The sequence below is a fragment of the Dipodomys ordii genome, unplaced genomic scaffold (assembly GCF_000151885.1).
Source record: "Dipodomys ordii isolate 6190 unplaced genomic scaffold, Dord_2.0 Scaffold80, whole genome shotgun sequence".
NCBI lineage: Eukaryota > Metazoa > Chordata > Mammalia > Rodentia > Heteromyidae > Dipodomys > Dipodomys ordii.
In genome coordinates this window covers 7815591-7838609 of record NW_012267296.1, presented here as the reverse complement: position 1 = coordinate 7838609, position 23019 = coordinate 7815591, and the positions used below count along the sequence as shown (strand labels likewise).

Here is a 23019-nt window from a genome sequence, read left to right as displayed (position 1 = left end):
GGCTACAATGCTTGATAAGAAATGTACTCATTATCTTGCCCATGTAATTATAACCTCTCTGTACAGTATGTTCACAATAAAAAATAAATTAAAAAAAGAAATGTACTCATTATCTTGCCCATGTAATTGTAACCCCTCTGTACTGTATTTTCACAATAAAAAATAAATAAAAATTTAAAAAAAGAAAATGACAGATTAATGGAACAGAATAGAGGACCTAGATAAATCCAAGCATCCACAACCATTTGGTTCTAGACACATACTCCAAAAAACAGGTCAGAGATATGACTGTCCATTTAAGTAAATGCTGCTGGAAAAACTAATTATCAATGTATAGAAAGAATAAAAGTAGATCTACTATCCTCCAGTCTATGAAAGAAATCAACTCCAACTTGATAAAAGACTTTAATATAAGACCTGAAATTTGCAACTACTACAGGAAAACACAAATGAAACACATCAAGATAATGGCATAGCAACAAGTTCCTGAAGAGAATTTGAATAGCTTAGGAAATGAAAGCAATAACTGTCAAATGGAATTATAATAAATTGAGAGAGGGAACAAACAAATAATTAGAGAAATTCTTTCTAGCTATTCACATCGCAAAGAGTTAATATCCAGAACATATAAAGAACTAAAAAATATTAACACAGAAAAATGCAAACAACTAATTAATGAGCAACTGAACTGAACTCTTTTCAAAGGATGTAAAAATATCTAATAAATTATGAAAAACTCCTTAGCCACCAAGTAAAAGCAAATCAAATCTTCACTGAAATTATATCTCATCCAGTCTCATCAAAACATTAATTATACTCATAAATAAATTCAAATGCTGATGACGATGTGGAGACAAGCAACCTTCACGTCCCATTGGTGAAAATGTAAATTTGTAAAGCCAATACTAAAAACACTAATGGAAGTTGCTAAAAAGTTTAATCATATGATCTGTTTCATATATACACAGAGAAATGAAATCAGCAAACAAGAGATTCCTATACACGCATGTTTACTCTTCATCAACAATTAATCTAATGAATCAATCTTGGTGCCCATCAATGGATGGAATGTTAATATGGTATATAATATACAGAATGGTGTTCTATTTAGCCAGAAAGAATGATATTATGCCATTTGTCATAAAATGAAGCAAACGTGGTTAGAATTATAAGTAAAATTTCCCTCACACAAAAAGTATCATAAATTTCTCTTTATTATCTTTTAATTGTAAAAAGTTGCCATTTAACAAAGCAGTTAATGAATATAATACATCTTGATCAATGTCACCTCTTTCAACATTCTCACTTATTCCTCCTCTGTCTACCTCTTCCCCTACTCTTAGGTAGGATATACATTGAATTCTTGACTGAATTTTTCCCATCTTCTCTTCATTCATAAACCCCTTTCCTCTTGACTTCACCCTACCACTTTCAAGTACCCACTTTCTGGTTTTTATTTTGTTGAAGTTTGATTTTTGCCTTTCTTGGGAGTTATATTGAGTTCTGTCTTGAATCTATCATATTTCTCTCTTAATGTGGCAACTAAACATAAAACATGACCGGAAATACAAATTATTAGGGAAGAGGATTTTTATATTATCCACAAATGATGACTTTATGATATAAACAAAGAGCATTTCATATATTACTATGATAGTTTCTATTTTTATATTATCCACAAATATTCTATTTTTATATTATCCACAAATGATGACTTTATGATATAAACAAAGACCATTTAGTACATTTCTATGATAGTTTCTATCTTAACGTAAATTTTTACTTTAGTCATTTTAAGGTTTTACATAATGCTAGCCTCAAACCAAATCCTCCTATCTATAACCCTACCCCAGCTGGGATTACAGATATAAACCAGCACATTCTACTTATTTCTTGAGATAGAATCTTGAGAACTTTTTTCTTGAGCTGTCCTGAAACTACAATACTCCTGATGTTTGCATTCCAAATAGCTGGGATTATATACATGAGCTACTATACCAGGCATTATATGAAACTTTATAATCATTGCTTCCTAGGAAGTATATTAATAAGATGGTGATTGTACCACCAAATGGCTCAGACAAGTACAACATTTTTTAAATAAGTTTTTTATTGTGAAAATACTGTACAGAGGGGATACAGTTACATGAGCAAGGTAATAAATGCATTTCTTATCTAGTTTTGTTGCCTCCTCCTTGGTTTTTCCCCTCCCATCTCCATAACTATTACCCACCCCCAGCCTAAATTGTAAAGTTCATTTTTCCACATAACGACTTGTACATCTCATTGTTGCATGGTCAACCTGCATCCCTATTTAAACAATTTGTTTTTTTCCCTTCCCCTCCCCAAATTATACCAACATCAAATACAGTAAAGACAGGAGTTATACCAAGGGGGTGGGACATACAGGGCAAAAAATAATCTCATGGTACCTTATCAATACGTTAGAAACAATAGCAAGCAAGAAAAAAAACACTTGTGTTCTTATCTTGGGGTTCATTTCATTTAACATCATCTCATCTGACCTTTTCTGCTTGTCTCAGACATATACTAGTTATTGCAAATAAGGGAAACCATGGGACCTAATTTCTTTGGGCCTGGCTTACTTCACTTAACATTTTTTTCCAAGTCTTTCCATTTCCTAACAAATGGGGCAATGCCATTCTCTCTGATAGAAACATAGAATTCCATTGTGTATACATACCACATTTTCTTTTTTCTTCTTTTCTTTTTTTTTATTGTGAAATACCATACAGAGGGGTTACAATTACATGGGCAAGATAATGAGTACATTTCTTATCAAGCATTGTAGCCTCCTCCTTTGTTTCCCCTTCCCATCCTCCCCCGGCCCCCGCCACCCAAATCCTCCCCGCTTCCCCCCCACCAAAGTTGTAAAGTTCGTTTTGGACATAACGACTTGTACATCTCATTGTTGCAATGGGTCCACCTGTATCCCTATTTAAACGATTTGTTTTTCCCCTTCCCCTCCACAAATTAAACCGACATCGAATACAGTGAAAGCAGGGTACATACCACATTTTTTTGATCCATTTATCTACTGAGGGACATCTGGGTTGGTTCCATATCTTAGCTATGGTAAATAATGCTGCGATAAACATGGTTGTGCTGGTAGCTCTAGTATAGTCTTGTTTGTAATCATTCAGGTAAATGCCCAAAAGTGGGATTGCTGGGTCATAGGGGAGCTCTATGGGGAGTCTTTTGAGGAACCTCCATACTACTTTCCAAAGTGGTTGATCAAGTTTACATTCCCACCAAGTAGGGTTCCCTTCTGTCCACATCCCCTCCAGCATCTGTTGTTATTAGAGTTCTTGATTATAGCCATTCTAACTGGGGTGAGGTGGTATCTCAATGTTGTTTTGATTTGCATTTCTTTTATGGTTAGAGAAGTTGAGCATTTCTTCATGTGTCTATTGGCCATTCTTATTTCCTCTTCAGAGAAGTTTTTCTTTAAGCCTTTAGCTAACTTATTTATTGGGCAGTTGTTTCTTTGAGGATTTGTTGTTGGGGGATTTAATTTTTGGAAGTATCAACATTTTGATACTTTCTTTAAGACATCGAAGTTGTTTTAAGAGGCTTAGTTTGTCTTATTTCTTTTTAACACCCTTCAGGAAAAAAAAAGCAAGTTCTTCTTGACAGAATGACAAGCCGGGGGATGACAAATGAAAGAACAAAAATGTCATTATCTTAAGTAATATTCACTGAATTTCTTGATAGCTAAGAGGAAAATGAGCACACCCACCATTTTAAAATTTGTCAGTTCCCTTTGACTATTTTTTCATTCTTTCAAAGTAGATATGGCCAGGTTTTTAAAAAATGCTATTAACCTATGACAAGAATGATCACTTATTCACTTGGATATTTATTGTTTGATAACCTAATTGAAAGAAACCACTAGCAATAAAACTAAGTAATTTAATCTGGCCTAAACTTCAAAGGTTTCTTCTATTATATATTTGTATTATGTTTAAGCTGTTGTTCAAAATTTAATTTTTATACCAATTTTAAATAAAAGTTTTGTGACATATATGAATATAGTAGTAGAGCGATTTTTCTATTTCCTCATTGTACCCATATAAGAAATCCATTTAGTTGTAACTTATTAAGTTTATTATATTTTAAATGTCACTTTTGCATAAAAACTTTATCACAGCTATTCATTACTCATTTTACTGTAACCATTTGAATTTGGTGAAATGTATTAAAATATTGTTTTCTTCAGGAAAAAAAAACTAATTTCCACAAAGATTTAAGCAATATTTTTTGCCTTGGTTAAAGTAATGATGAGTAATTTCCCTACTACAACCAGGTACAATTTTTATTCATAACTAATACACAAAAACATGTAAGTTGTACATATTCATGGGGTACCATGTGATGATACCTGTGTATAGTGCATAATGCTTAACAGTATTAACTTTCATATATCAGAGAATCTTATTATATTATTTAACAATGTAAGAAATAACTTCAATAGAGTCATTCTCAAACAAATTAATTTGCTATTTATCACACTAGGTATAATAGAATATGCAAAATGATGCTCGATCATCTGAGTTCAATTCCCAGTACTGCAAAAACTTAAGGTTCTCCAAGTTGAAAGAATAAATAAGTGCACACATGAGATTGTGGCAAAACAAAGCAGGTTAAGTGCTCTAATAAACTATACACAAATTAGTAATAGAAACAAGAGAAAATGTAGAAGGTACTGTTTTAAAAGAAATAAAACAAGGGGACCAAAAATAATTTCTCCTATAAGAATGTTTACCAGACAACATTTTGCTGTCCAAGACTATGTGTACTGGAAGTAGTATTTTATTTTAATATTTCAAAATATCCTAAAATTTAGACACAGTGGCCTTCTATTTAGTCACACAGTATTACGTTTATTTTGAATTGGAGTAATACCATGAAATTTTCATCTACTTGCTTGCTTCTTTTTAGACAAGATGAAACAGAATAATTTAGATGTTTTTGTTTGTGGTTTTGATAATCAAGAGCAAGGAGGCATAACAAAATGAAAAGTAAAGCCAGGCACCGGTGGCGCCTGTAATCCTAGCTATTCAGGAGGCTGAGCTCTGAGGATCGCGGTTCAAAGCAAGCCCAGGAAGGAAAGTCCGTGAAACTCTTATCTCCAATAAACCACTAGAAAACTGGAAGTGGCTCTGTAGCCCAAGTGGTAGAGCGCTCGCCTTGAGCTGAAGAGCTGAGGACAGTGCTCAGGCCCAGAGTTCAAGCCCCACAGCCAAAAAAAAAAAAATGAAAAGTAACTTCTAAATTGCTAAAGTATTATGAAGTCACAACAAACATTGCAGTTTTTTCAAATAACAGATACTAGCTGACGGGGCTCTGGAAAACATTATCCATTTACTTTCAGGACTCAAGATTGAATTGTTAAAATTTACAATGATGATTTTGAAAAAAGTTTTCATATATCCTACTAAATTTCCAAATCCAAAATCCTTTAATACATAAATATGACTACATGAATATCCTAGTGAGATATTTCATACTACTCAGTACCTTTTCCTATGTGAATTTCTCAATTATAAGACAAAGATGTAACACTAAAACCCAACAGTAATATGTATTATTTCTTTAACCTAGACAGATCCAATCATAAAGCACATAGAACATAAAAAACTGACAACCACAGCTGGCACATAACTCCCCAACCTTGTTAGAGATTATTTTCACTGTGTCAGTTTATGTTTTTAAAGTTTAATTGACATAATATTTATGCCTACTGATGAGGCTCAATGTGATATTTCAATACAGCAACACACCGCATACTAATCAAATCAAAGTCATTAGCAAATTCATTACTTAAAATATAGATTAGTTCTCTGTAGTGAGAAGTTTCCAAATCAACTGTCTTGGGCATTTTGAAATATCCAATATATTAGCTTGGCTCTGGTGGCGCATGTTTGTACTTCTAGCTGCCAAAATCTGGAGAATAGTAGTTTGAAGTCAACCTGAACAGAAGTGTCTGTGAGACTCCATCTTGTATTAACCACCAAAAAACACTGCTGGAGGTATGGCTCAAGTAGTAGTATGCCAGGCATTAGCAAGCAAGCTAAGCAAAAAAGCACTGGCCTGAATTCAGTATTCCTGTATCAGCAAAATGTGTATGATATATATGCAAATATATATTTACATACACAATACACTGACTAGTCACTCTATTGTACAATATAACATCAGAGCTTATTCCTAGTTAAATATAACTTTATATCCAGTAATCAATCTTTCCTCATTGCCTATACTATAGCCCAAGCAATCCCATTACTGAGTATATCAAAGGAAATAAAATGAGTATACTGGAGAAATTTCTACCTTCTCATATTTATTGCAGCACAATTCACAGTATCCAATATATGAAAGCAACCTAAGTGTCCAAAATGATGAATGAAGAAAATATATAAACATTTACATAAAAGAATGAAATTCTGTCATTTACAATTGACACTAATGAAACTAAATGACTAATAATAAGCAAAATAAGCCAGACACAGAAAGACAAAATACTATTTGATTTCACTTGTAGAATCTAAGAAAGTTTGATTTCACTGAAGTAGAGAACAGAACAGTGTCAATTATATTTAATGGAATATCTTACGATCATATATATTAATTGATATATTGGAATTGATTCTAAGGATAAGAATGGAATGTCTAGAAAATACATATTTAATTAAATAACAGTTGCTCCAAGCACTTTTTATAGACAAGTCTGATAAATTACAAAAGAACCAAACTAACCAAACAATATAGAAATAGAATTTCAACATCAGAAGAAACCAAAGGTTTAATTAAGGCTTTACATTTTATAGATGGAAAATACAGACAGCTAATTAGGAGAAGATCAAAGATAAGCACTCAGTTCTCCTGGCTTCCAGTCAGATGTTCATTCTACTATATACCACAGCATATCTGGGTTGCTGGTAAGAATCAAACACAATCCCATCACATGTTTAAGAAGTAATGACAAATTGATAGTTGTTTTATTCTACTATGGTGAGAATAAAAAATGTTCTAATATACTATATAAATACCTATTGTTCTTAGTACACTAAAGATTTATAGTTAGCACAAATTAACTATAAGTTTTACATGTCTATAATTTTGATTCTACTTTAAATTGTACTTTACAAGCCTCAGACCCCCATAAGCCACATGCTGACATTTAGAGTTTTTCCTTTAAAACTTAAAAATGTTATAAATTGCATAAGAAATTAGTATTCAAGTTTTGACTATTCTTTCTTTTTTTCATTAACAATTCATCTTTATTAACTTCAAATCACATAGAGTTTAAAATAAGACTGTAGAGTCAGTCAGTAATGGGCAGGTTCAAGTCCACACACCCCTAAAGACTCACTCTGTGGTATCAGTAAATACATTTCCCATCCTATGACATCAATTTTTTTCTACAATAAATAAGACAAGTTACTATGAAACTGCACTGTAGAATATGTTAGCCAGTAGCTAGAAGCAGCTTTTAAGAATTAAATATGTAGTCCAGATTTATATGAGCTGTATGAAGTACATACCATATTTTGAAAACATAATATAAACAATGCAAAAATCTCTCTAATATTTATATATGAATTAGATGAAGTGATATTTTGGATGCACTAGGTTCAATAAAATTCATTTATTTTCACTTTTTAAAGGTTTGTATGTGGCTATCTGAAAATTTAAAACTATATTATCTGTTTTGTATTATGTTTTTATTGTATAACACCAAACTATCAACAATAAATATCGTGGAGTTATTCACTATTCATATATTCTCAAAGAGGGAAACAAAAGAAAAAGTGGACAGATTGAATTAAACTCTGAATCACAAAGGAAACATACAAGAAAGTAAGTAATATCCAGCATAGGAAAAATACTTTAAAATTACCCACCTGCAGTGAGACTAATATTCAGAATATATAAACAACTCAAAAACAACAATAAAAAATATTCCAAATTCCAAATACTCCAATTTGACAAAATAGGCAAATGCACTAAATAGATACTTATCAAAACATATAGAAATGGTCAACAAATATATTGAATAATACCCAAGGGATAATCATATAAAAGCTTCAGAATAACTATGCTAAAAAGAAAAATGTAACAGGGCTGGGAAGGTGGCAAGTGCTCAGTGGTAGAGCACTTGCTTTGCATGCCTGAGGTCCTGGGTTTGATTCCTAAGCACCACATAAGCAAAAAGAAAAAAAGCCGGAAGTGGCGCTGTGGCTCAAGTGGTAGAGTGCTAGCCTTGAGATGAAGAGCTGAGGGACAGCGCCCAGGCCCAGAGTTCAGGCCCCATGACCGGACCCCCCCAAAAAAAAGAAAAATGTAACAAATGCTAACAAAGATGCAGAGAAAATTCTCATACAACATTGGAAGGAACGTAAATTACTATATCCTTTATGGAAAACAACATGGAAGTTTCCCAAAAAAGTTGAGGTAGAACTTTTATATGTTCTCGCATATCCAAAGGAAATGAAATGATGACATTTATGAGATACTTGCACACTCCATTCATAATAGCTAAGAGATGAAATTAATTTAGATTTCCACAGACAGTGAATGGTTCTTAAAGTATGGCATACATACATAATAAAAGAATACTCAGCCCAAGAAAGAACAAAATTCTGAAATTTGCAGAAACATGGACTGAACCAGAGGAAATCACATCAAGTAAAGCAAATGAGGTATAGAAAGAAAAATAAATATTATCATTTATATGTGGAAGCTAAAATGTCTCATAGAAAAAGAAAGGAGATAAACATATACAATACAAAGGGTATGAAATTAAAAAATAGTGACAACAGGGAGTAAAAGGGAAAATACCTCATTTCCATATCTTGTAGTTAATTTTGATTAGCATCATTTTATAAGGTTATATGTACATAGCTATTGAGCTATTGTGATTCTCTGATAGAACTATCCTAGACATATACTAATTATTACAAAAGGCTATGTTTCTTTGGGTCTTGGTTACTTCACTTAATACGATTTTTCCAAGTCTTTCCATTTCCTTACAAATGGAGCAATGCCATTCTTTCTGATGGAAACAGAATTCCACTGTGTATATATACCACATTTTCTTGATCCATTCATCCACTGAGGGGCATCTTGGTTGATTCCATGTCTTGGTATGGGAAATAATGCTGCAATGAACATAGTTGTGCTGGTAATGTTAGTGTGGCCTTGTTTGTGGTCATTTGGGTAAATGCCCAGGAGAGGGATTGCTGGGTCATAGGGGAGCTCTATGTTTAGCCTTTTGAAGAACCTCCATAATGCTTTCAGAGTGGTTGAGTAAGTTTACATTCCACCAACAGTAGTAGCGTTCTCTTTTTGCTACATCCCTGCCTGCATCTGGTATTATTTTCTTGATAATGGACATTATAACTGGGGTGAGGTGGAATCTCAATTCTGTTTTGATTTGCATTTCTTTTATGGCCAGAGATGTTGAACATTTCTTCATGTGTACATTGGCCATTCTTATTTCCTCTTCAGAGATGTCTTTCTTTAAGGCTTTAGCCCACTTATTAATGGGGTGGTTGTTTCTTTAAGTAATTATCTTTTGGGGGGTTAATTTTTTGAGTTCTACATATATTTTAGAGATGAGGCCTTTGTCTGTTGTATAGCTAGTGAAGATCTTCTCCCAATCTGTGGATTTCTATTGATCTTGCTAGCTATAATCTTTGTTTATCTGATTTGGGAAAGGAAATCATAGAAATGATAAGACAAAGGACAAACAGTGAACCAATACAACAGAGATAGCCACAGGACAATATGTTGGAAATGAATTTCACAACTTTGGGAGGTAGAGATGTTATCCCTCCCTGGAGGAAAAAATAAGGGAGGGGGTAACAATGTTCAACAAGAATTGTACTCATTTCCTTACTTATGTAGCTGTAATCCCTCTGTAAATCACCTTTATAAAAAAAAGTAGAGAGTAGTGGAGATAGTGATATAGTGGAGCCTGGTAAGGTGTGGGGAGAGGGGATTTATATATATATATTTATACATATATATTTATATATTTTTATACTTAATGTGTACAGTAGGCAGCTGGATGGAATAACTTCTAATATGGTTGTCAACAATTAACTATATATTTCAAAATAGCTCATACATTCGATTTTCAACATTCCTGAGGCAGAAGAAATGATAAATGTTTGAGGTGACAGATTTGCTACATTTTCCCTAACCTGATCATTACACATTATATACTTGTCATGAGATGTCACACTGTACTTGACAAACGTGCAACTATGTGCCAACTGAAAATAAAACAATTTAAATAACTGCATATTATTAACAACTTCTACACTTGAAGATGATGTGGAAAATACACTAAGTCCAGAAATAAGCTTTACATATACTTTACATATGTAGCCTTCTTCAGATTTGCCTTTTTGTTTTGGTTAATATAGAAAGTGGGTTTATATTCCTTGAACACATATAAGATGGTCAGAAAGAATGATGCCCCAAATCTCATGGAAAAAAATAATTCTGTGCCTTCATTAATTGATAAATGAGTTAAATTAACTAAAAACAAATACGTGGCACCACTAGATATATACATGAGAACATAAAGACTTTAGCATTTTAACATAAATTCCAACAGAATAGATTTATGTATACCTTCGCTCCATCTGAAATATTGTCCCAGTTTCCACCACTCAAAGAGAACTTTCCATTACCTATACGCAGCAGTATTTCTTCTGGAGTGTCATTGGGACCATTAGCAAATGGAGTATACCTGTTAATAAAATAAAGTTTAATGGACGTAAGAGGCAACACAAATATTAAATATAAGCAAAAGCAATCAAAATAAGACTACATACAAATATTTACTACAAAATAAGAGCATAACCTAATACTTCTTCCCATGGAATTTTATATTTCAGACAATGAATTTAATCCTAATAAATTATTTAATGAATTGGAGATCCTTGACTATTTTCTTTTTTGTCTTTGATCACTGAAACAATGTAAAATACGGATAGATTTTACATAAACCTACAGTTTTATTACCAGACCACATTAAAACACACAAATTTCTCCCAGGCAAAAGTTACCAAGGAAATATACCTGCTATGAAGAAAACATTAGTTTTATACACTTATAATGCATTTATTATATTGGTTAACATTTATTCAGTAGCATGTTATTTTTATCAATATTATAAGTGGAAATAAGTCCATCTATTTAATGAATATCTATAAAATGGATTAGCTATTGATATCAATAAAAAATTCTACACTCAATCAATTGCAGACCAACTTATTCTTGGATGGGAAGATAAATATATAAGCTGAAAATAGTTTTTAAAAATTAAAGAATTTAAAGGTGATCATATCTCTATCATTTTAACAGTAATACTGAAATTATATTCAAACTTAATGTCAATAGAATTGAGAAACTAGGCGCTCACATACACAGTCACTTCTTGTATAATCATAAAGCAAATAACTGAAAAGTAGTAAGCTAGAAATAGCATCCTGTGGTTTGAAAGTAATATTGACTGCATTTGATATGGGAAATATTTACATATGTATTCATTAAGTACAGTAAAAATAAATTGACTAATTTTTTAAATCATGCATGTGAGTATGGACTTTGCCTCTATCAGAAAAATTTCTATAACCATAAACCATAACAGCCCTACTTATATTATTATAAAAGTACTACTCATATTACAAATTATTTACATATTTGTGTCAAGCTTTATCTTTATCCTTTTAAGAGAAAGCAGTGATAAGAATGCTTCTTTAGTTCAGTATTTCATTTGAATGTTTTTTAAAAGTATAGTCTCATTAAATTTATATTGTCAGTGTCTTATGTAACTAATAAATCCTCTATACATCACCTTTATTATAAAAATTAAAAGTTAAGGATGAGTAACACCAAAAACAAGACTGGAGGAATAGTTTAGTGTTAGATGAGGCCTTAACAAGTATGCTGCCAAAAAAAGGAAAAAGAAAAACAGAGGAAAAATACATGCTCTTGTGTATATATTAAGTAAATTCAAAATAATATTTTTGTAAAACATTATCATACAAAATGTTGAAAAATGTGCAGTTGATTTTTATTTACTTCTTTTTTATTGTGAAAATAGTGTACAGAGGGTTTACAATTACATGGGCAAGATAATGAATACGTTTCTTATCAAGCATTGTAGCCTCCTCCTTTGTTTCCCCTTTCCATCCCTTCCCATCCTCTCCAGCCCCCCTACCCAATCCTCCCCGCCCTTCCCCCCCCCAGCTGATTTTTAATTCATGTTTTATGTTTAACGTTTCTAGGGTAAACCACCATTCATTATAATTTTGCTTTTCTGGTTCATAACTTTGCTTATCCTACTGTTAATTCAAGGCATTGCCATGTTTGGCTCTTTCTGCTAAACCATAAAATGATTGAATGCAATTTAATTGACATGGCCATATTGAAATACATTTGGTTTTATTCTTTAAAAAATAAAAATAAAAATTCCTTCTTTGTGTGCTTACAAAAAATTTTTATATTGTCAGTGAGCCAGAATTCAAGAACTTGAATAAAACACTTAAGTATCAATAAGTTGAGTGGAGAAATGCTTGTTGAAATATGCAATTAGGACATGTAAATGTAGTCAACATAAATGTAGTCAACAATATTATATTCAACATAAAATATCAACACAAAAATATACACTTTATTCATTGTTTTTGCTTTGTACTGGGGCTTGAAATGAGGGCATGGGCACTGTCCCTCAGCTTTTTCGTTCAAGGCTGATACTCCACCAATTGAGCCATACATCTACTTCCAGATTTTTGGTGGTAACTGGAGATAAAGAGTCTCACGAACTTTATCCTAATACGGCCTCATGAAACATTTTTCTATTATGTTTAAAATTGTATTATTATACATATTATACATTTTAAAATATTTATGTAATTTTTCTTAATTTTTTCTATCTGTACTCTACCCAGATATGTAATTGAAATACAAATAACAGTATGAATATGTTTCTTACCCAGCCAACATTGTGTAAAAAAGGACTCCTAAACTCCATATATCACAAGCAGCATCATATCCCTGTTGCATAAGCACCTGAAAAAAGAAATATTTATTATGCAATATTACTCAATGTAAATTCAATATTCTTACTCAAAGGAAAGGTGTTTGGCTTCTAATGATCTCATAAATATTCATGATAAAAAACTTACATCATTTCCTAGACTTAATGTTGAAGGTCAAGTCTTCTGCAATCATCCAACACTGAAAAAACTGGTATTTTTTTATCAAGAAATTAAGTAACATGAAAAAGTAACAAAACTAAAAAGTAAACAAAGAGAACCCCACAACATTTAAAGACCTAATACTGACATCAGTGAACTTTTATATTTCCTCTTAGGAAACAGATACTGAAACATAAATTATTATATAAAGCTTAATATATACTATAAATGCACTAAGGCTTAATTCTGATGCTGTCTCTATGAAATATCTTATTATAAGATGGAGCCTGAAATAATATGCCCAACGTCACAAAAACTAACCAGTAGCAGAACAGGCAAGTGCTATGCTGTCTATGCTATTAAAAAAGTAATATTAGAATAATATATGAGCTTATAAAAATAGTATAAATTTATATTTTACATATAAGTATGATGTCTTTAAAAGAATATTTCTGTACTACATTTGATAAATTATGAGTAGCTTCATTAATTTTTCATACAATAATTTATGTAACAGGATTTTTGTTTTGGACACATTAGTAAAATCAATCAATATCTTTTTATATATTCATGTGAGATTTCTCTATGAAGCTAAGTTTATTTGAAAAATTAAGAGACAAATGAGGTCATTTTTATTCACGTAGAAGTACAAACACAAAGCTTAAGCTTCTAGGCATAGGAACAAAATAGAAACATTATTAATGTATTAACATAGGGGACTGCATAACCACTATCATGGAATGTTCATACATAAAAGGCTAAAAATATTAATGTTTGGCTTTGATAATATTTTAGAGATATGAATAATGAGTACCTAACAACTGACAGCACATATGTAAAAATGAGAAGCCAAAGAAGTAAAAAACATGAATAGCTATGAAGTAAATATTCCTAGTGGAGATCATAAAGAAGCTAATAAAGAACAAAGTACAGCTAAACCATTTACATAACAGTAAACCCCAAATGGCTTACTCTAATAAAAAACAAAGTGCTGGGATGGAATTCTGGCTCAAGTAGTACAGCACCTACACAGAAGTTGAAGAACTGAGTTCAAAACCTTATTACCATAAAGTAAATGAACAAATAATTTTGACTGCTTTACTTTTCCTTATTTCTTTCCCATTACTTATCAACTTTACAGTTCAGGAGCATTACACATTTCCCCAGCTTCCCTTAGGAAGCTTTTTTTTCCTTCACATTTTTCATAGGTATCAATGAGTTGTATAAAGGAGTTTCACGCCAACAGATTCATATATGCATCCAATATATTCTTGATCAGAATCATTTCTTCCATCACTCTGTCTCATTTCCCTGGCCCCCTTCAAAAACCAATCTCAACAAGCTTCACTATACATGTATAGAAAGTATTTTGACCATACTCACCCACTTTGCCCTACTTGCATTACCCATCCCTCTCCTACTAGCCTACTTATTAATGAGGTTGTGTTTTTTTTGGTATTTTTTTGGGGGGGGTTAAGTTTTTGAGCTCTAAGTATATTTTAGATATGAGGCCCTGGTCTGATGCATAGCTAGTGAAGATCTCCCAATCTGTAGGTTTTCTATTTATCCTGCAAGCTATATTCTTTTTTTATATGTTTTTTATTGTAAAAATACTGTACAGAGGGGTTACAGTTACATGAGTAAGGTGATGAATACTTTTCCTATCCAGCACTGTTACCTCCTACTTTGTTTTTCCCCTACCATCCCTTCCCTCTCCACTTCCCTAACTCCTCCCCCCACCACCCTGAACTTGTAAAGTTCATTTTCAACATAGTGTCTTGTACATCTCACTGTTACAATGGGTCAACTTTTATCCTTGTTTCAGCATTTTGTTATTTCTATTCCCCTCGCCAAATTAGAAAAATGTATATACAAGATGCAGGGCACTGGAATCAAAACACAGTGAAAACAGGGGTTATACCATGGGGGAAGAACATACAAAAGAAACAAAAAAATCACATAGTACATTATAAATACGTTAAAAACAATGCAAGGTATGTTCTTTGCCATGCAGAAACTCTGCAGTTTAAAGCAATCCCATTTATCCAGCCTTTTTTTGATTCGTTGTTTCTGGATCTTAGGAAGTTTCCCCCTGTGCCAAGAAGCCCTAGTGTTTCCCCTATCCCTTCCCTTCCTGTAATATTTTCAGGGTATCTGATCTTACATTGAGGTCTTTGATTTATTTGGAATTAATTCTGGCACAAGGTGATATATAAGGATTAAACTTAGGTCTTCTACATGTGTATAGCCAATACCAAACTTCAAAATCTACTATAAAGCCATAGTTATAAAAACAGCTTGATAGTGGCACAAGAACAGGCCTAAGGATCATTGGAACAGAACTGAAAACCCAGAAATGAACCCACAGACCTACGGCCACATAATCTTTGATAAGGAAGCCAAAAACATAGGATGGAAGAAAGCCAGCCTGTTCAACAAATGATGCTGACAGAATTGGTTATACATGAGTAGAAAACTGAATTTAGGAAGATTTGTATAGCTTCTTTGGAGAATTAGCATAGTTACATTTAATGGTCAATGCTTAGAAATTTCTTGAAGAGATGAGGGGTAATCAGCAAGTAGCTATTCATATATCATAATTCTATAACCTTGCCCTGAGTGATGGTGTATACCTATACTCACAGATACTGAGAGACAGTAGCAAGATAATCATTTCAATTATGAAACTTCATGATAACCTGTGTGACACAGAAACTCTGTCTCATGAAGAAATCCTTATCCTCCTATTTCTATAATCTACCTGGTTATGATAAGGTCAGAGCTGTGCAGAAGGTATCATGGGGAAACATTGCTTAATAAAGGATAAACAAAATATCTTGTTTAAATCTGAGTGCTGATGGCTTGTACCAGTAATCTTAGATACTCAAGCAAGATGCTGAGATATACAGGATCTTAGTTTAAAGCCAGTACAGACAGAAAATCTATGAGATACAATTACCAAAACAACCAGCAAAAAGCCGTGCTAGAGGCATGGCTCAAGTGGTAGAGTTAGTCACAGTGCCCTACAATAGTGAGGATGTGTATTCATAATGGAAACAAAACCAAGGTGGCTGAATAAGGGTATAGTCCAGAATCTGAGTTTTAACATTTTTAGATGTATCAAGTTAAATATAGAAAAGATAATGTTCTTATAGGACAAGAAAGGGTAATAGATAGGTTATAGTGATAAAGCAGTAAATTCCATAACGTTTTCTCTCTGATTTGGCATCACAAATAGGAAAAAATAACCATGCAGAGAGATTCTCATTGTTTTTGCACTAAGTTTTAAGTAAGCACCTATTTGGAGCAAAATGTGACACAGTAAGGTAATTTTAGGAAAGTAAGGTAATTTTAATGGTATCAAGAGCTATAGACAACATTCCTCAGTATGCTCCATTAGTTCCAGAACATTCTTAAACTCCAGTAGACATTTAATATCAGATATAACAAATTGGTTGTCTATAAAATATTTTGGAAATCTATTAACTTCTTGACATAGGTATATAGAAAAGCACATATATGAAGTAAACATTAAGAGGTTGACTGGTGATGCATATCCTAAAAATATGAATAAATATTTTCTTCTTGTTGTTAAATTAATGTTCTCTTAGCAATCCAGGACTCTCTCTGAACTGTGAAGAAATAAATGCTATTATTTATTAAAACATCTGCAAGGATATTTGAATTTTTGTTCCTAGTTTAAAAGAAAATGCATTATAAGTAATTTTCTAACATCTCTTGACAGGATATGAAATTTTAAAAACATGCCTTACAGAAAAGATATCTGTTTCATTCATAAAAATTTACAAATATTTACTGATTGCTAGCAAGAGTTTCAGCACTTGATAAAACTTTTCAAAGCATTTGAAAGTACAAATTCTAGCCAAAGATAGTTCAGTCTCTAGTTATGGAGAAGTGGTCTCCACATGCCCACCAAAAAACCTTCATTACTATAATGATGAAAGTATCTTACTATAATGGATGTCTGTTAGGATAAAAAAACAACAACAAGCTGTATTCTACTCTGTACATGAATTCATTTAAAATGTTTGTCTAACTGTTAATCTAAACACAGACACATTTTTATGTCTGGTATTGAAGAACTCTCATGGGATACATTGGCCCTTAATCTTTTTTCCAATGAAAAGCCTCCATAATATTAAGGATTCTAAGTCTACAAAATTTATTCAATATTAAGAAATTGGCCATTAAGGACTGGGAAGGTGGTTCAGTGGTAGAGCGCTTGCCTTGCATGCCTGAGGCCCTGGGTTCGATTCCTCAGCACCACGTAAGCAAAAAGAAAAAAGCCAGAAGTGGCGCTGTGGCTCAAGTGGTAGAGCACAGCCTTGAGCTGAAGAGCTGAGGGACAGCACCCAGGCCCAGAGCTCAGGCTCCACGACCAGACCTCCTCCCCCCCCCAAAAAAAAAGAAATTGGCCATTAAAATGGTTACTCTATACTCTGCTATTATGTTTACATTATAAATCTGGGAAATGGGGCTGGGAAGGTGGCTCAGTGGTAGAGCACTTGCCTTGCAAGCCTGAGGCCCTGAGTTCTATTCCTCAGCACCATATAAGCAAAAAGAAAAAAGCCGGAAGTAGTGCTATGGCTCAAGTGGTAGAGTGCTAGCCTTGAGCTGAAGAGCTGAGGGACAGCACCCAGGCCCAGATTTCAGGCCCCACAACTGGACCCCCTCCAAAAAAATAAAATAAATCTGGGAAATGTTTAAGATGAGCATAATATATCTTATATTTAACAGAAGAAGCTTAATCTCAAATATTCTGTCTTACTACAAATCATTGGAATGTCCAAGAAAGATCAGTGATTTTTATATCCAAATTCTTTCTCTTTTTTTGTCATTTAAGGTATAACTAACTGCCCAGCTTTATTGAAAATATATGAACATTTTCTGTTTAAATCCATACATAGGAATTCATAAAATCTCAGGGAGACTTTTTTTTTTGGTCCTGGGGCTTGAACTCTGGGCTTTGACGCTATCCCTGTGCTCTTCAGCTCAAGGCGAGCACTCTACCACTTGAGTCACAGCACCACTTCTGGTTTTCTAGTGGTAAATTGGAGATAAGAGTCTCACAGACTTTTCTGCCCGGGCTGGCTCTAACTGTGATCCTGAGATCTCAGCCTCCTCAGTAGCTAGGATTACAGGCATGAGCCTCCGGCACCAAACACAGGGAGACTTTTTTTTTTATCATCTAAATTATTTCTTATCCAATAATGCCTTGCTGGATTATGTGATCAAAATGTGTTGTTCTAGGTATTTAACTAAAATGTAGATTAAATCAGTTATAGATATATCTATCTATAGATTAAATAATATACTCTGGATAGATATAGATATAGAACTATCTACAGATTAAATTACATACTATGGACACATATCTACATACATATCCATATATATATATACATATATATATATAAAACAACTGAGTATCTTATATTTTTCTGCAAAAAAATAAAATGAAGATTTATTACGGAACAGAAGCACAGCAGAATACTCTATAGGCAGAGTAGCTCAAAATATAAGTATATACAATCATTTTATAGGGAAGGGTCTGAATATCTATGCTTTTTCCAGGAAGAAAAGAGATTAGTGCACATGCATCACTACACACAAGACTGACTCTTCTTGTGTTACATTTCCAAGGAAAATCACTTAACACAAAATGTTAGTTAAAGGGGCTGGGAAGGTGGCTCAAGTGGTAGAGCGCTAGCCTTGAGCTGAAGAGCTGAGGGACAGCGCCCAGGCCCAGAATTAAGGCCCCATGACCGGACCCCCCCAAAAAAAAAAAGTTGGTTAAAAACAATCCTATTCTTTAATATCAACAATTTAAAGCAAATTTTAAACATTTTTAAATAAGAATTTTCAACAAAAGTATTCTTCTAGGATTGGGGCATGGTTCAAGTGGTAAAACTCTTGCCTAACATGAATGAAGTCCTAGGTTCAATCCATCGTCTCAGAAAAATTACCTTCCTATATTGATATTTTTCACCATAAAATTATTTTTCTAAAAACTACTTTAAAATATAGATTCATTGTTTAGGCCCAGTGAATCACACCCATAATCTTAGCTCTCAGGAAGTGGATATTTAGAAGATCACTGTTTTAGGGCAGTCAGAGCAAAGAAACCTTAAGAGACCCTATCTGAACAACAACTAAAACTAAAAGGCTGGGAACATTGTTCAAGTAGTAGACAACTTGCCTCACAAGCACAATTCTGAATCCAAACTCCCATTACAACCACATATAGATAGATTTGTTAAATACAACATTAGTCTATAAAGGGCTAATATTTGATACAAAACAATTAAATCATAAAATATGTATGAGATAGGAATTAATCCTCAAATTACATTATTGTGATTCTCTTCTGATTGTGTAAACTCAATTTTTTTATACCTGAAGAGTTTTAGAAACTTTAGTTTGTATTGAAGACACAATCATTTAAATCCCTCATTATCAATCATACATAAAAACTGCTATGATTTATAAATAAAATTTATATAGCCAATACCATATTCTCATAGGCAAAATGACTGGAGCTTCCCAAATGTGAAATCTGCACCCGTGAGCCTCTTCTAGCTTTATCTTTCCTGATCCTTCCCCCTATGATTGTCATTTTTATGATATTTACCAAAGAGAAAAATCCCCATTGGTTTTTTAAAAAAATTCCTAGCTTCTCAGACAGAAGATACTAAAGACAATGGGGAAGGCGTTGCCCTTATATATTACATATGAAGCTATTTAAATCATTTCATATTCAGTTAGCACAAACCAAAATATATGACTTTGTTATTAAATGACCCTTGGGTGTTGAATAAATTATTTAAGTACTATGAATTTTGGTTTATTTATTTGGAATATTAATAAGTTGAAGTTGCAACTATCTCTACCCTATTTCCCAGTTTAAAAAAAGCATGATTCTGAAATTAGAATATAACCTCTTTATTAGGCTTAGTTTGGTTTTAGATGCTAGTTACTTATCTGAATATTTATGTAAGGTATTATAGAAATTTATTGACTAAATATCTTAATAGTTGGGAAATGACAAGAAAACTCAGTTCTTATATGTCTACTACCACATATACATGACTGTTATACACTCAAGGAAAAATGAAAGAATACCTCAGGTGCTACGAAGTTTGCAGTGTAGCATGGAGTTAATAGAAGCCCATTTTCTCCTCGAAGTTGTTTTGCAAACCCAAAGTCACAGATCCTAATTGAATCTGCATTTGATGATTCATCCATGTATAAAATATTGCTGGGTTTAAGATCACGATGAACAACCTTGAACATAAAAGAAAACAACAATATTTGCATAAAACATTTTAGTATATTTTAAAAAAGGAATTTTCAATTATAAATCTTGGAAATGAACTTCCCTCCAGTCTAAGATCTCAAATGTAAATAATCAAGGCATCAGCTTTGTTAAGCATTTCCAATTTCGGTCTCAGTTCCAATTTTGGATATAAATGACTGAGCCCTTACCCATTACTCCCTCTACTTACAACTATAAAACCTGGATATAAATACAAAAAATGCCTAAATCTACAAGATGGTGAACAGACATTGAGACTCAATCACATATATATATATATATATATAAATATATATGTGTGTGTGTATATATATATGTATATATATATATATATATATATACACACACACATATATATGTTTATATATGCATGTGTGTGTGTGTGTGTGTGTGTGTGTGTGTGTGTATGAGTAGGTTCTTTTCTTTTTTTGCCGGTCATGGGGCCTGAACTCTGGGCCTGGGCGCTGTCTCTTCAACTCAAGGCTAGCACTCTACCACTGAGCTACCTTCCCAGCCCTGAGTAGGTTTTTAGCCTGAGGTTAAGTGCAGTTCCTATTTACATACTATAAAGGGGAATACTATAAAGGAAAGAGGTAGAACTGATCTCTGAATAAAAATGTGTGGAAAGGGATCAAAACAGTTCATAGAAACACATAGAAACACAAACTTATCAAGAAACCAGTGCTTCTGGTCCCAAACCAACACTTTTTGTTCAAATCCTGTTTTTTAAAAAAGACCCACTTAAAAATATGAAATGTTCATGTCCCTAATATAAATTTGAGATACCCTGATTAATTATAAATAATATTCTAAAAAAATAACCACCACCACTGTATAAAATAGTAATTACACATCTCTATTTTTTAGAAATGTATGTAACTTATCATCATAGAATCCAAATTATCTAATTGACAAGAACCAAGAAAACACATTAGACTTGACAGCAAAAAAATCAATTTTGATTTTCAATGAATCAAGTTGGAAGAACTTTAAAACAGCTATTTTTTTTTTGGCTCATGGGGCTTGAACTCTGGGCTTGAACCCTGTCCCCCAGCTCTTCAGCTCAAAGCTAGAGCTCTACCCCCTGAGCCATTGCACCACTTCCGGTTTTCTGAGTGGTTTATTGGAGATAAGAATCTCAAGGACTTTCCTGCCCAGGCTGGCTTTGAACCACGATCCTCAGATCTCAGCCTCCTGAGTAGCTAGGATTGCAGGCATGAGCCACTGGTGCCCAGCAAAAACAGCTATCTATTTTCAATGAAGTAAAAACAAAACAAGTTTCTAATCCATGACACAATAAGCCAAAAATAAGATGTCTTAGCAGGAAGAAAATGAAACAATGAAGACAGGCCAAATAAAATGTAAAACTAAAAGACATTCTGAAATTTTCTATGTAATAATTTTTCTATTATGTTTATCTACTTAATCTCATCTTAACTGTGATAACAGTTTTCATCATTTAAAGCTCTTTAAGGGAAGGGACCAACTGTTACTCTGTTTTGAGTCTCTAACACCCTTTATATTCTGTCATGTAGAAATGCTCAACTGTGTTATTAACTTACTTAACCAATTAAAAAAAACAGATGATTCACAAAGTAATACATCAAAGAAAAGATCCTTAATTTTTTTTCTAAAAAATATCACCCTGTTCAGTCCTTACACATAGTAAAAGAGACAATAGAAATACTGTATTTCTTTAGTATTGTACAAGTACAGTCCAGAAAATGTAGGCCACATAAAATTACTAGTTTATGTTTACTAATTGTAAGAGGAGTTTATATCTAATTTGAACTGCGTCAAATCTGAAATCATTTGCAGTGTTCATAATTCTTTGTATATAGTATCACAACTGATTTGAACTTAAAATTTTAATGTTTTTGCTACCTTGTTGGCTTGGACATCTTTATGAAGGTTGACTTTTTGTAAAGTCAACTTTTTATAAAGAGACAAGAAGCAAAGTAACAAGCATAGTCTTCTAAAACAAAATTCAATATATTAACATTACACATGTTTAGAATCAAAATTTCTTAATATATTTGGTGAGGGGTTGGTTAAGGATCAGTCTTTTTAACTGGTAGAGTTTTATATGTTAGGTGGGATCATTTCAAAAACATTCAAAATTTATTTTTGGATATTTCTTTCATGTATCACTTTTAAGTTTGATTAAGTTTAATAATTTCAAGGGCACAATAAGGTATGCTTATACAATTCAAGCCACTTTCAAACTAATATGCTGTGAAATCAAGGTCAACAGGCAAGGAGAGGAGAATAAAGCATCAGTTTTCTAAATCCATAAGCTTCACTATTATAATTTTTGTATATTCTCTATAAAAGTATGCAAGTAATAGAAAAAAATCATTTTAAGTGATATCACATATATATCCACATAAATGAATATATGCAGGCACAGGTGTATAATACATGAGTATTTGTACACATATG

At 32.7% G+C, this 23019-nt stretch overlaps 1 protein-coding gene across 2 annotated transcripts in view; it reads right to left on the bottom strand.

Annotated features, from left to right (window-relative positions):
- The window catches only part of Rps6ka6 (ribosomal protein S6 kinase, 90kDa, polypeptide 6), a 137827-nt gene that overhangs the window by 9009 nt on the left and 105799 nt on the right, over positions 1-23019 (bottom strand). For both annotated transcript variants that reach the window (XM_013025008.1, XM_013025007.1), the window contains 3 exons: positions 20385-20546; positions 13037-13113; positions 10669-10786 (listed from right to left, as the gene is read on the bottom strand). In XM_013025008.1, the coding sequence (XP_012880462.1) occupies positions 10669-10786; positions 13037-13113; positions 20385-20546 (357 nt within the window). The remainder of the gene's footprint in view (positions 1-10668; positions 10787-13036; positions 13114-20384; positions 20547-23019) is intronic.